This window comes from Dama dama, chromosome 15 (assembly GCF_033118175.1).
Source record: "Dama dama isolate Ldn47 chromosome 15, ASM3311817v1, whole genome shotgun sequence".
Lineage (NCBI taxonomy): Eukaryota > Metazoa > Chordata > Mammalia > Artiodactyla > Cervidae > Dama > Dama dama.
In genome coordinates, this window is record NC_083695.1 from 43,545,954 (window position 1) to 43,562,133 (window position 16,180).

General features: G+C 42.3%; 1 protein-coding gene across 1 annotated transcript in view; it reads right to left on the bottom strand.

The window, feature by feature from the left end:
* The window catches only part of GRID1 (glutamate ionotropic receptor delta type subunit 1), a 658,662-nt gene that overhangs the window by 216,403 nt on the left and 426,079 nt on the right, over positions 1-16,180 (bottom strand). Inside the window, exon 6 of the mRNA XM_061163043.1 lies at positions 7,143-7,313. Within this exon, the coding sequence (XP_061019026.1) occupies positions 7,143-7,313 (171 nt within the window). The remainder of the gene's footprint in view (positions 1-7,142; positions 7,314-16,180) is intronic.

Here is a 16,180-nt window from a genome sequence, read left to right on the forward strand (position 1 = left end):
CTCAGCCAGGAGAGCGCAGGGCACAGCCAGTCCTGCACCAAGACCATCCAGGTGTACAGGGGAGAGTAAAAGGCAGGCAGGAGGTGACTAGAGCGAGAACAGAGACAGCTGCAGCCCTGTGCCTGTGGGAGGTGCCACGCCCTGCACCCTGCCACCAGCTGCCCATTCCCTGCCCAGGCTTAGGAGTTTCACCCCTGGGGAGGCTTCCTAACATCCTATCTACGTGGTCACCTCCACAGCCACCACATAGTTCAAATGCCTTTATTTCTCCCTGGGGATATGGTAATCCCCAGTTCCCTTGTCTCCCAGTCCAGGCCCTCCACTTCCAGCCTGCACTGAGTTGTCATTCCCATAGGCACATTCTGCCCTGTCATTTCCCCGAGGGCTACCCACCCTGGCCTCCGTTCCCTGGTGCTGCTCTCCTCGCTAATTGATTTCCCAGTACTTCTTGCCTCAGACACGCTAAACTCAGCCCCTGCCGTCCTTGGCTTCTGGGCCATGGCACATGACATTCTCCATAACTGGAAAGCGTTACTAAAGGGAGATTAAAATTCCTGCTTTATTTGGAGTTTGCGAGAATCAGAGAGACAACATTTGTGAAATGTCTAACATAGGAACTGGCATATAATAAGTGCTTAAAGTGTGTCTGTGGAATTAATGGATGTTGAATGAATAGTTTTAAATCGGTTCTTAGGAAGAAACAAAGAGATGTCAAAGTGTTTGGAAAGAGGATGCCTCTTAGAATAAAAGTGATCGAGGATAGAAGCCACACTGTGAAAGGGAATAGGTCCTCTGTATGGATACATTCCATGTGGAGCTGTCCATCTGTAATCTGAATCTGGGTTATATGCTTCCATGAGATAGGGGCATCCTGGCAATGCTTGTCTTTCCCAAGTCAGCCCCCTATGTAAGAGGTAGGTCCTCAGAAGGGAAACAAGGAAGGTGAGGTCACATCTGCAGGAGACATAAGAGAGGATTCAGCCATGAGTTCCTGACTGGGCTTCAGCTTTTAAGAAATCCAGGTAGACATTCCTGGCTGCTGGATAATGAAAGACCAATCACATGAAGCCAACTGAGGACCAAGGATAGAAAGATAAAAGATTTTTTTCCTAAGAGTTAACTCCAAGAATCCCCAATACATCAGTAACTATATTTTATTTAAGAAAATATCTTGTGTCAGCAGGAGCAAAGGCTACCAGTAAAACTGTTAAATTGATCTTCATGAGAAAATAAGGAGAATTTATTTTGGAGTCAAGACCCAGTGGGGGGAAATAGAGGGTGGATAGGAAAGGGAGGGTAGCAAGATGCAGAGAAAGGATGAGGCACAGGATGGGGGGAATGGGGCAACAGAGGAGCAAACATACCTCATTAGGGAAGACTTAGAACCTGAGAAGCTGTTTGTGCAGCTACAATGCAAAAGTCCCACTCCAAGGCCCACCATATGTGACACCACCTCTGAGACTGAGATGTGTTGTCTTGTTGAAACCAGGAAAGGCTTTGATTTCCCATCTGGGTTGGTACTAGATGGGGTGGCAGCAGTCCCATCAGAAGCCCAGGTGATTTGTTTACTTACTCCCTGAGTCCCTAGAAGCAGGATGAGGGCCAGCAGTAATGGAACAGAACCCCCCTCGCCCGCCCCACTCCCATGAAACGTGCTGAGCTCTTCAGCAGAGCCACACACATTTGGTTCTATCTGACCCTCAGCAAGCTGAGGCCTGTGTGCATCCCCATCAGAGTGGAAGGGAGAGGCCCCTGAGGATGACGACGGCTCTGCTAGGGCACCAGCTGTCTGCCCTCCCAGAGCTCCATGCACATTTCTCCACAGTATATCAGAATTCAGGCAAATCATATTAGGTTGCTCCAGCCTTGCCTCCCAAGGGCCCAGGGAGGTGCTGGGCATTCACATTATCAAGGTACAAGTCACCCTGGAAAGCGTGGGAAGACGGATGGAAGGCCAGGGTCACAGCCACGTGAGCCAGCTGCATCTCACCACCAGACCGTTATCTGGCCAACACCAAAGCTGGCGATGCGGGAAAAGTTTTCATTAAGAAAGGCTGCATTTCCTCCAGCTTTCTATAGAGCCTGATTTTCTCTTGCCTCCATCATTAATCAAGCAAAGTGGACTGTGCAGAGAGACCTCAGAGAGGCAAACAGCAGGAACTGACCTCTGACCAGATCTGCAGACAGGCTCTGTCCATCCAGCACACTCAGACCAGCAGAGGGTCCAGCTGGGAGGACAAGCCGATGCCCAGATGTCACAGCTTGAGAAATCCATCTCCAGGTGTGACCTCTCTGCCAACCTGCTGCCAGTCCACCCATCTTGAGAGAGGAAGCCATGTCCAGGCCTGAGGAGGGAACAGATGGTGGCAGAGGGCAGAGAGGGAGGGGAGCTCTCCTCATGTTGAATCCAAGATGCGAGTAAGGTGGAGTGTGGAGGGTCACTTGCTATACCCAAGGCTCTCTGGCCTCCAACTGTTCATACAGCCACCTGTGGCCAGGACGGCAATCAGCTGCACTCAAGGGGACCACCTGTGCACTGTCTCTGACAAAGGCATCGATCCATGCTGGTCACCACATGTTCCATCTGGGTCTTTAGGGTGAAGTAAACCAGCAAAAATGACATGAAGTCCAAAGTAACTCTGGTGTGAAGAGGTTCAGTGTTGCTCACTTGTAAGCTTGGGACAAGTGTGCAGAAAGCCTTAAAGAAATAGGGATGTAAGAGGTGGTGGTGTGGGGAGTGGGGTTGAAATGCTGTAACAGGTTGAATGATTCCATCTATTAAGCCATCTTACAATTTTAAAATTCATAAAGAAGAGAAATCCCAACCTAAGGGAGCATTTTATGATAATACCACATTAGCTCCTGCAGCCTAATTCAAGGTTCAGGCTCCACGGTGACCAGACAACACAGCTTCTATCATTTGCCTGTCTCGCTTTGGAAACACATTTGAATAGAAGTGGAGTAACAATGAGACAATTCATCTGTTAGGTTAACTGTAGCCCCGAAGTCATCAGGCAATGCAGTCTTAAAGACCAAGGATGCTTCAGATGCTTCTCTGAGCAAGGTTGCCCATAAAATCTGAGAAAAGCCTCAGGGGTTCTTAGGGTCTTGTTGTCATTTTTATCACTGGCCGGGTCAGACAACCTCTAAACAAACTTGTTGAGAAAACAAGAATGAGAAGCACCCAAATAAGACAGTGCTGTGTAGGAAAAATAAACAACAGCACTGCACGTTGCAAAAGCAATGGTTTTGGAGCCAATAGAAGCCACTTACTTAGGTACTTTTCTTCCAAAAGATGTTCTCTTTACTAAATAGCAACCAAATTGATTTGCTATAATAGTGCCTGGTTGGCTTTGCAGCACAAAAAGCCCTGACCACAGGCCTAATAGAAGAAGATGGAGCTCCTGAGGTCAGCTCAGTGCAGAAGCAGAGAGATGGATGATCTTGCAAAAACTCCCTGCTGTTGATAGTCTTCTTGAAAACTTCTAACCCAGCATTATCATCCCAAGAGAAGCCGTCTGGGGGAAGAACTAAAGATGGACTTGAGAGCTCCATTTCCAAAAGAATTTTCATTAATTCCATCAAGACAAAGTTAATAATCCATGACATCAATGTTGTATTTTTTTTCCCTTCAGTTGGTTGTGCTAAACATGTTAGAATCTTCTCAATAAATCTCACAGCTAGAGGCTAGTAGAAATTAGTTTGCCTTCTACACTGTCATTAAGAAAGAAAGAAGTGGTAATAGCTACAGAGAAAACTTGAAGGGAATGGCTTGTAAATGAGATGAATCTACAAGCTGCCTGAATGGTTGTTGGGTGGGATGAGTAAATAAATCCACATTTGCCTCTCGTCACAGCCTGTACAAGGAAGCAGATGCAACAAATGGAGATAGATTCATTTAATAAAGTATTTTATTTATAGATATATAAAGAGGCTTCCAGAGACAGTTTAACTTATGTTAAGACCTGCATTCTTAACAGATCCACCCCATTAGTCCTTATCAAGAATCTCCAAGGAGCAGGGTCTTGTCTGAAGAGCTATGCAGGCCGCAAAGACTGGCCTCCCCTCTCCCACCCAAGGCAGCACTGATCGAGTTCCTGCATGATTGATGCCATGGTAAGTGGTGCTCAACACCGGTGATGAGGGGCCAGACAGAGGTGAAGCTCTCCCACCCACTGTGAGGCTTTCAAAGAGCATGCTCAGGACAAAAGTAGACTACATCACACTGTCCAAAAAATAATGAGGCCATGTTCACTCTTCCCATGGAAACCCCAAGCACATCCGGCCACATCCTCCAGGATAGTTCTGTTAATAGCTCAGCTTTGTTCTCATTGCTTTCTATACATCCTCTCATTTGTTTTCATTATGACTCTGAGAAGTAGGTAATATTTGAATCCCCAATGTACAGAGAAGGAAGCAGAGGCACAGAATGACAAATAAATAATAATAAGTAATTAGTATCTAGATTTACTGGGATTTGAACCCAAGCAACCTCGCTCCTGTGCTGTTGCTGCTGCTTCTTCTTCTACTATAACTATTGCTGCTTCTGTTGCTACTGCTACTATCGCTACTGCTATTACTGCTAGTATTACTACTGACACTGCTATTACTATCGCTACTATTGGTATTACTACTACTGCTACTATTACTACTGACACTGCTATTACTATCGCTACTATTGGTATTACTACTACTGCTACTATTACTACTGCTGCTGCTGCTAATGCTACTAGCACTGCTACTGCTACTGGCACTACTACAGCTGCTGCTACGGTGACGACCGTTACCGTCACTGCCACTGCTATTACTATCATTGCTGTCACTGGTGCTGCTGATAGGATGCCAGTTATGATGCTATTACTCCTGCTGCTACTGCTACTAATACTGCTGCTACTACTGATACTACTGTAGCTACTGGTGCTGATGCTGTGACTACTGCTACTGTTACTGCTACTTCCGTTACTATCACTGTTGCTACTACCACTGCTGCTACTGCTTCTACTGCTACAAGACCTGTGATGCAGCTCTTACATCTTGCTCTTTGTATTGTGTCTGGATCTCAGCAGAAACAGAGAGAGGTAGGGTGGCCAGGATTCTATGCTTGATATCACACTGACCTTACCTGATGATTAGCCACCCACCGCAGAGCCACGGCTTTGTTCATCCTCCTAATAAACGTGTGTCATTTCAGAAAGTCCTCTACCGCATTCCTCTCTGCTACCATCAGTGTCTTTTCCTCTCTTGTCCTCCAGGACAGATTCTTTACATCCAATGTGACTGATATGCAATGAAACAGCTCACCTAAGCTTCCTGTCCATGGCAAAATGAGTAACCAAGAGCTTGATGAGACATACTTCGTCTCTCTCCCTCCACCCCACCAGGGCAGGACATGTTGGTGAAATAGGAAGCAGCCTTCTTTTCTTGTGAAGTAGAAGGCAAGTAGTAAGGCAAGAAAGAAATGGGAAAATGAACAGGGGTATGGGGCAGGGTGGAATAGGGCTGGTGTGTCTCTGGGGAAGGATGAAGCCTTTTGGGGAGAGAGAACCCATAGAGACCTTCCTGGGAGTGAGACGCCCTCAGGGTCTGGCCCCCACAGAGAGTTGAAGGCACCTTCCCCTCCAGCCCTGGGTGGGGACGAGCACACATTGCCTGGGCCACGTGGTCACACCACACTTCTATCCACATGGAGAGTGAGGTGCTACATAAAGAGGAAACATGAGGGGCTCTCACCTCTTCTTCCAAACTCTAGAAAAGAGGAAGGCAGAACAGGACAGCAGCACCCTAAAATAAAGCACCCTCCAAGCCTGATGCATATGCCCAGGGCTTTCAAGTCCATGGGCCCCTCAGAGGTCTTTGATCTGCTTTCCCGGTCAGCATCTAACCATCTTTGAAAGATCCCAGACTTTGTGATGTCTCCCTGGAGCAGTGGACTTGGGGCTAGTAGGAGTTACTCCAATGAAATCCTGATGTCTTCTATGTTTCCTTATCAACCAAGAACATATTTCTAGCATTTGCCATCTGTGGGAGCATGTCCTCTCTCCCCTATTAAGATTATAGAATGAATTTGGTACTTTGACAAATCACACACATACATAGCTCACTCTAGAGATTATAATAACCTCCCTTCCCAAAATATACGCTCCATGATTAGATGATACCAAGATGTCCTGGGATGCGACTGATACTCTAGAGGCAGACAGAGCCCATCACCACCCTACAGTCCCTATGCCAGGTGGAAAGAAGGGGTAAATTAGTTTCAAACACTGAGTGGCAACCATCTCCCATGCATAAATTATGAGTACTTTTCACAAACCCAGGTGGGAAAAATTTCCTTCTGTTACGTGGTTCCCACCAAACATCGAAGGAAAATTTTCTCAGGCACCATGTTCCTAGTGGAGTTTCTAGACAATTTCTAGAAATTTCTAGACAATTTTCACCATTATCCCCAAATATCCAGGAAGAAAACCACCTCTCACAATGGGTGCACAGCTCCACATCCACTTCCCAGGCCTAAGAGAAGCTAACCTCGATTGCACCTATGTCAAAAGAGTAGTGGAGGGACTAATCATACACACTCTGTATTTCTCATCTTGGAAGGAAGGGAACAGGTGGGCAAGTAATGTTTCTACCTTTTGCGCCCTCCTGCTCAGCTAGGATTACAGCAGTGTTCTGGTTGACTTAAGACTTAGCATTCAGAAGATGAGCTGAGACATTTCCCAGTTATTTCCATATTTTTTACTTTCTACAGGGAAGAACTTAAAACAGGTTCCAAATGATGACTCTCCATAGGAAGGCTCTGTCCCCAGTCCTGACAGATGAAATCATTCCCCATCAACACAGCCATCACAGAAACTTAAGATACAGGACTCTCCTTACTCCCTAAGTGTGCAACTTTTAAATACAAGAGGCACCCAGTGAGCTAATATGCTGCATCTGCTGACATCAGCCATAATTGCCTGCTAATGTGCTCAGAGGTACTGCCCAGTTGACTGGTTTCAATTTCAGCAAATGACAGAGTTCTAATAATTACAGTTGGTCGGGAAGCGTGCTCAACTAGAGGCTGAGGCACAGTGCTGCACGAGGCAGGCCAAGGGCATGGGTGAGACTCCCTCCTGGAAGAAGTTTAGGAGGCCAGCACTGACCTGCAGCATCTGGAGGTAGCCTTCCTGGGGGTCGCAGAGCAGGGAGGAGATGCGGTGGTTGTTCCTCATGCATTTCTGGTTGTCCTTTGCAGAAGGGAAGATCTGCCGGACCACAGTCATCCTGCCAAGGGCGCTGTGGACCAGATCCAGGATCTCCGGGTCACTGATTTCCTGGGAAGATAACCAGAAATGCTTACCATTGACTTATGAACTCATAATCTCTGCAGAAGACTTACCAGTAGATGTCTAGGCTGACAGACCAAATAGTTGATGCCAAAGGGGTTATGAGTTTGGGCTCAAGGTCAAAGAGTTCATTAGCTGCTTACTTACAAATAATACTTGTTTACCCTAAAATGCAAACAGGATTATTCAACACCTTCCCTGAAGGACAGAAAAAGATAATCTGCAGCTAAACCACCGATGCATTGGCTTCCATGGAGTCAAACCCTAAAAGAACCAATGCTGTCAAGTGTCATGAGAGGCATTAGCTGGAATAAAAGGTTCAGTTTCCTGTTGGGAGCTGTCTACCTGATGTAGACAAGGAAAACTGGCTTCCTCTGACAGAGCTGAACAAAATACAGTAAGTTTCCCATAATTCTTTAATAATTAGATTTTTTAAAAGATTTGCATACATAGAAAACTTTTAAATATATCCATTCATTCATCCACTCATTCATTGCACAAAATCTACCCAACAGCTCCTCAATGTTTTGTTCTGTGTTAAGACTGGGGTATAGCTGTGAATGAGTCAGGCTTAATTCCATCTGGTGAAACTCAAGGTCATCATAGGCTGAAATATATTGAGTGATGTCATATGGAAATCTAGGGGCAAAGGAACCCATCGAACTTCCGCATGGGCCCGTTTGCTAAGTTCTTTACACACATTATCTCATTTAGTACTTAGGAATTCTATGAGGTAGATCCTATTATTACCTATTTAAAATGAGCACTGTCACGCATAAAAAGAGCAAAGGGAGCAGGCCAAGGGGAGCTCTTTCCAGGATGAGGCTTCTGTGAGGAATCAGCACTGAAGCTGAACCTGAAGGATGAACTTATTAGGCAAAGTGTTTGCAGGTAAAGGCAAGCAGGCAGGACAGTGAAGAGTTGAGTTGGAGGTAGTACTGCTGAAGATGGAGGCAATGGTATAGGTAGCAAGGTGTCCCTCCAACCTAGGGAGGGGCAGGGCCACTGGCAGGAGAAAGGAATGATCAAAGGCAGTGTGGGATCTGTGTCCTGGACCAGATGTGGTTATGGGGTTCAGTAAATATTGCTCAAACATCCACACTATAGATGATGAGAAGCACTTGAAAGATTTTATGCACCAATAAGCCACAATCAGATTTACATTTTTAAAAATCTCTGACTGCTGTATAGAGAGAGGATTAGAGAGTAACAAAGCAGCTCCATGTCTGAGATCAACACAGGGACTATAAAAAATGGACATTCACCAAGGGTTTTAATGGTGGAAGAGAGGTTAAGAAAGCTCTGGTTCACTGGTTCTAAGAAGCGACTCTATATGTGTGGGTTGCAAGGCAAGATTTTAACCATGAATAACTGTGTTTTAAAATTGGCCTTAAGTCTTCCTCCTTGCAGATGACACAGCCTAGCTTTGAGACAATAAGATGGTAAAACGGAGCTAATGAGGTTAGAAATAGTGATCAGGAATTTTCAGAATCACATAAATAAGAACATAACATGTTTAAGGATTTAAAGGTAAACAAAGCACTTTCAGGAACTGTCCTAGGTACTCAATATGACTGTATAGACTGGTCAGTTATAGCCATGTACTAGATCTGGGAGAAAGGAAGAAATTAAGAGTTGCATCGTTTTAGAATGATCAACAGTTCCTAAATGTTCAAAACTGCAGGCATTTCTAAAAAATTAAAGTGCTTGTACATACTGAATCTGGGTTTCAACTACTTAAACTTTGTATTTCAGATAAAAGTCTGTTTAAGGAACGATGATCATATTGGATTGGGACCAACTGACAATCAATGGTGAGGAAATTGCAAAATGTTCATACCTTCGGACCACCAAGTGAGAAGAGCCCAGGATCCAGCTGGGCTTCAGAAAACAAAGCAGAGAATGTAGTTGAGCCTGGACATTTGTGCTTTGATCTTAGCTGCCCTGCTAATGGATGCATTGCCCCAGGCAGGATAGCAGGATGAGAGAACTCACGTTCTAAGCTAATAGAAAGTAAAACTCTAAGAAAGACCAATGAGCAGAGTGGTCAGCTTTACTTGAAGAAGGAATATAGATGTCTTCATGGGTAGGAGGTAACCTAGAAAAATCATGAGGTCATGGAAAAAAAATTCAAATTATGCTTAAGGGGGTTCATCAAAGTCAGCATACTTGAGAAAAGAAATGGATATGTGACATACCTTTCGTTTTTCTCACTTACTCTTGATAGCAGAGATCATCATAGAAGCTCTTTTATTAAACCTCTCCTGCACCCTTAACTTCCAGATAGGAGGGTCAATGGCATTGAACCTCCCTACTACCCCTCAACAATAACCTTGGAAATTGTAGGGGGCCTGACTGATAGGAGAACACAGTACCTTTCTGGTAGATACATCCTCACTTCTCTACTATATGCAGGAGCATATGGGGGGACTGATGTCAGGGCAGCCAGGACCTAGTCAAGGGGCCTGGGTCCCTCCCGCAAGTAGCCCTGATCTCCAGACCACTCCTTCTCAATTCTACCTTCCCAGGACAGAGATGAGAACTTGGTATAGCTTCCTCCAACCCATTAGCTGCTATATGCCTCCCTTGCTGTAAGGATCTCTGCAGATTTCCCATCTCCCACGGTCCTGTTCTCACCCACTCACTCCGAGTCAAAGCACTACTAGCCACCTCCCTACACCTCTGGGCCTATCCCTAGTATCTAGTACAGAGATAGCTGCAATCAGATGCTAAGAATCCACAGAAGCAACTCCCCTGGATCCCTCAGAGGCAGCGAAAAGGGTCATTTCTCCCAGGGACTTATCCTTTGCTTTGGAGATACCCAAGTCTGCATCAGTCAGTTCCCGCAGCTCCATGCCAGGCCTTCTTCTGTCCTGCTGGCCCCACCAGGTTCTTCAGTACTGCTGGGCTACACACAGGTATCTGCTCACACCCTGCTCACTGATTTCAGGGACTGCTTCCAGGCTGCAGGCCAGGTCAGCCTCTGGACTACGGTGAAGAAGACCAAACTCTGGGTCTTCCTAAGGGTGCAGAAGGCAATCAAGCAGCCAATTCAAATAAACCACTTGGAGAACAAACTTTCCCTTTGTCTCAGCTGAATATTTCTTCCAGAGAGTGCTACTAGCAGAAGAAACAAGACAGTGTGTGTATACTGTGTGACCTCCACTGACCTCACCAAAGTCAGCAAGGCAACAATGAAAGAGTAACACATCATATCCAGACACTCAACTAAGTGCTCATGTGTGGAAGGGCACAGGCTCAAAATAAATCTTGCTTATTACTTTTTAAGTTTGTCTTGTGAAATATATCTTAATGCACAAACACTACATAAAGTATGAATAATAAAATGATTTCAGTGTACCTTTCATCAAAAAATAAAATATAACCTGCATCTTGATTGGATGCCTCTTTCCCAAATGCTTACCACTTCCTCATCAGGAGTTCCCTTTGTCATGTCATAACTTATGTATGTAACCTGGATAATATATATCTTAGGCTTGCACATTTTGTTTAGCTTTGTGTAAGCTAAACAGTCTGCATGCCTCTTACCATTGTGTTTTAACACAGTGGTTCTCAAACTGAGGCATGTATCAGGATCACCTGGGGAATTCACAAAATTACAGAGGTCCAGTCTTGTCCCATTTCAACAAGCAAAGCTTCCGTGTTCTACATTAGCTCTCCAGATAATTCCAGTATTCACCAACATCTAAAACTCCCTGGGTTTAACATTAAGTTTTTCTGATCTATTCATGGTGATGGATGCAGCTCTGGTTTATTCATTTTCACAGCTGTATGCTTTGCATTGTATGATTCTGCCACAATGTATTCATGGTATTATGATTGCCATTTGAATGTTTTTGCTTCTTTCCTATTAGGAACAAAGCTTCTATGAACAATTTTTCTTGCCTGTGTGTCTTGGTGCACACCTTTAAGAATTACTCTACTTACCTGGAATTAGAATTCCTCCATAGGAAAATATGAAAGTGAAAGTCACTCAGTTGTGTCTGACTCTTTGCAACCCCATGGACTATACAGTCCATGGAATTCTCGAGGCCAGAATACTGGAGCGGGTAGCCTTTCCCTTCTCCAGGGGATCTTCCCAACCCAGGGATCGAACCCAGGTCTCCCACACTACAGGAGGATTCTTTACCAGCTTGAGCCACAAGGGAAGATCATAGGAGAATATGAACATATTCAAATTTACTAGATAATACCAGATTTCCAGAGTGATTTGTATCCACTTATAATCATGTGCAGTGAAGAGCTCTTGTTCTTCTTCCTTTCCTGATCCTTATATCCTGCTGTTGCTGCTGCTGCTGCTGCTAAATTGCTTCAGTCGTGTCCGACTCTGTGCTACCCCATAGACGGCAGCCCACCAGGCTCCTATGTCCCTGAGATTCTCCAGGCAAGAATACTGGAGTGGGTTGCCATTTCCTTCTCCAATGCATGCATGCATGCTAAGTCGCTTCAGTGGTGTCCGACTCTGTGCAACCCTATGGAGAGCAGCCCACCAGGGTCCTCCGTCCACAGGATTCTCTAGGCAAGAATACTGGAGTCGGTTGCCATTTCCTTCTCCACCTGATATCCTATGACTTCCTAATATTTGCCAGTCTGGTGAGAAGCAATTGGTACATCACTAGACTTTAATTTCCACTTCCCTAATACTTAAAAGAGTTAAATATCTTTCATACATTCATGAATCATCTATTTCCTTTTGTGTGCTTGTGATTTTTGTCTAATTTCCAATAGGTTATATATTTTGCATGTTGATTTATGGGACCTTTTTTTCAGTTCTGGATATTAAGTTTTTATCACATGCTACAGATACCTTCTCTAGTTTCTAGATTATTAAGTAAAACTAGGCTATAAATTCATCCAACTTGGTATTTTCTTTGTCGAAAGATTTATATTACTAATTAAATTTCCTTATTTCTATAGGAATTTTCTTGTTTTGCCTTCCTCACCCTGTCATTTTTTTCCTACATATTTAGTCATGTTGTCCAAATTTTTCAATTGATTGGCATAAGTTGTTCACAATGTCATACGACTTCTTCTGTTTTCTCCAATGCATCTAAAGTTGTGTGCCATCATGCATTTCTAATAATCTGTATTTGTGTATCTTCCCTCTTATTTTGATCCTAGAAGTGAGTATATTTCATAAATTCTCCTTAAAAAGTAAGTTTTACCTTAATAGATACTGTTTTATGTGGTGGTTTTCTATTTCATCAATGTCTACTCTTTATTATTTTTACTTTTCCATTTTCTTTGGATTTATTAAGTGGTTATTTTTGAAACTGCTTCCATATGAAACTTAGCTGATAAATATCAAACATTTTTTCTTTCCTAATGAACTATTTAAGACTACAGATCTACAATCAAACATGCTTTAGTTGTGACCCACAAGTTATCATATATATTAATTGTATCATTGTTTCTAAAATTCCTCTTTGAATGTTTTTGACTCATGAGTAGTTTACTAGAGATTTAAAAAATTTTTCCAAACATGAGGTAATTTTTTTTTAGTAATCTTCAATGCATTATAACCTGAGAATGTAGAATGTGTGATACAAATCCTTTAAAATTTATTAAGCCTCACTTTGTGATAGTTTGCATGAAAGTTTTGTGTTTTCACTGTCCAATTGCTGCTGATTTCAGTGGTCTATTTTTAGGTCCATTAGATGGGGAATTTTCCCATTTCTGTTTGTATTCAGTCTTTATTTTCAAAAATCATATTTTGAGTTTTTTAAATTACACATAAGTTTAGAATTATAACTCCTTGCTCAACTGAAACTTTTATCATTATTTATATATCCTCTTTATTTCTAGTAATGTATCTTGCCTTATAGTTTATTGCTATTAGTATATACACCACTTTCATTTTGGTTAGTATCTGCCTGTTCCTTTCCTATTTCTTTGCTGTCAATCTTCTTCTGTATCACATTTTAGTTGGGACTCTTATAAGCAAAATATACTCAACTTTTAATATCCATCCTAGACATTTTAGTTGAAATTTCAATCCATTTATATTGGACAATGATCATACATATAAATGAATTGATTTTATCATACTATTTACATTACATATTTTACTGTTTCTTTTTTTCCTTCTTCTCTTTAGCTTCTTCTTGAAATGATTTTTTCCTATTTTCATTTCCTTATTCTCCTTTCAAAGATATAACAATATTGTCCATTATTTTTTCATTGGATATCATACTTTAATTGCACAAGTATGAAATTAATCAATATTTTTACTCTCTTCAATCTTTATCTCTAATCATCATCTCAACTAATGTTGTAATGATGTCTAGTGTTTTAATTCTAGTTTTCATTATGCCCTCTTATTACACATAATTTCCATTATTTTATACAGTAAGTATTTATCTACTTAACCAATATTTATCGATATATTTGTTAAACATTCTTCTGTGGCACTCAAATCTTACATCTAAGATCATTTTTCTCACCCTGAAGTATATCATTTAGAGTTTCCTTTAAATGTGGGTTTGTTGGTGACAAACTTGGTTTTTGTTTATTGAAAAGCATTGTTATTTGGATCTCATTCCTAAAATAAAAAATTCTAAATTGAACAGTATTTTTCATAGCACAGAAAAGATAATATTGCATTATATTCTTGCTTCCATTTTAGTTCAGTGTATTAGATTCCTATGATTGTAATAACAAATTGTCACAAACTTGGTGGCCTGGAACAACAAAATTTTATTCTGTCACAGTTCCACAGATCAGGAGCCCAAAAATCAGTCTCACTGGGCTAGTATTAGAATATTGGCAGGCATATTCAGCACACAACCTCAAGTTATTAGGAATCATTTTGAAGATGACCTCTTCTGTATGGATACTCTTCAGATTTTTCTTCGTTTCTGCTGTTCTGCAGTCACAATATGAAGTGTATTTTTAATTTTTATTCTGCTCCTGATTCTTAGGCTTCCTAGATCTGGAGTTTAGTTTTTTCAATAATTCTAGAGAAATCTAAACCATAGTATCCTTTAATATTATTTTTCCCTGCTATTTCCTATTTCCTTCTAGAAATCCAATCAACAGTATGCCAGAGCTTATCATTCTATTTTTCATGTTTATTAGCCTCTTTTCCAGCTGGTTGTTGTTGTTGTTAGTTGTTCAGTTCCTAAGTTGTGTCTGACTCTTTGCGACCGTACAGACTGCAGCGCGCCAGGCTTTCCTGTCCTTCACCATCTCCCAGAGCTTGCTCAAACTCATGTCCTTTGTTGACCTACAGACATTTGTTGGCAAAGTAATGTCTCTGCTTTTTAATATGCTGTCTATATTGGTCATAGCTTTTCTTCCAAGGAGCAAGTGTCTTTTACTTTCATGGCTACAGTCACCATCTGCAGTGATTTTGGAGCCCCCAAAAATAAAGTCTCTCACTGTTTCCACTGTTTCCCCATCTATGTGCCATGAAGAGATGGGATCAGACGCCATGATCTTAGTTTTCTGAATGTTGAGTTTTAAGCCAACTTTTTCACTCTCCTCTTTCACTTTCATCAAGAGGCTCTCTACTTCCTTGCTTTCTGCCATAAGTGTGGTGTCAAGTGCACATCTGAGGTTATTAATATTTCTTCCAGCAATCTTGATTCCAGCTTGTGCTTCATCCAGTCCAGCATTTCTCATGATGTACTCTGCATATAAGTTAAATAAGCAGGGTGACAGTATACTGTTGAAGCCTAGCTTGGAGAATTTTGAGCATTACTTTGCTAGAGTGTGAGATGAGTGCAATTGTGCAGTAGTGTGAGTATTCTTTGGGATTGCCTTTCTTAGGGACTGGAATGAAAACTGACCTTTTCCAGTCCTGTGGCCACTGCTGAGTTTTCCAAATTTGCTGCCATGTTGAATGCAGCACTTTCACAGCATCATCTTTTAGGATTTGAAATAGCTCAACAGGAATCCCATCACTTCCACTAGCTTTGTTCGTAGTGATGCTTCCTAAGGCCCACTTGACTTCACATTCCACCATGCCCGGCTCTAGGTGAGTGATCACACCATTGTGGTTATCTGGGTTGTGAAGATCTTTTTTGTACAGTTCTTCTGTGTATTCTTGCCACCTCTTCTTAATATCTTCTGCTACTGTTAGGTCCCTAACATTTCTGTCCTTTATTGTGCCCATCTTTGCATGAAGTGTCCCCTTGGTATCTCTAATTCTCCTGAAGAGATCTCTAGTCTCCCATTCTATTGTTTTCCTCTAATTCTTTGCATTGATCACTGAGGAAGGCTTTCTTATCTCTCCTTGCTGCTCCTTGGAACTCTGCATTCAAATGGGTATATCTTTCCTTTTCTCCTTTGCCTTTCACTTCTCCTCTTTTCACAGCTGATTTGTAAGGCCTCCTCAGACAACCATTTTGCCTTTTTGCATTTCTTTCGCTTGGGAATGGTCTTAATCACTGCCTCCTATACAATGTCACAGAACCTCCATCCATAGTTCTTCAGGCACTGTATCCGATCTAACCCCTTGAATCTATTTGTCACTTCCACTGTATAATTGTAAGAGATTCGATTTAGGTCATACCTGAATGGTCTAATGGTTTTCTCTACTTTCTTCAATTTAAGTCTGAATTTGGCAATAAAGAATTCATGATCTGAGCCACAGTCAGCTCCCAGTCTTGACTGTATAGATCTTTTCCATCTTTGGCTGCAAAGAATATAATCAATCTGATTTTGGTATTAACCATCTGGTGATGCCCATGTGTAGAGTCGTCTCTTGTGTTACTGGAAGAGGGTGTTTACTATGACCAGTACGTTCTCTTGGCAAAACTCTATGAGCCTTTGCCCTGCTTCATTCTGTACTCCGAGGCCAAATTTGCCTGTTGCTCCAGGTATTTCTTGAC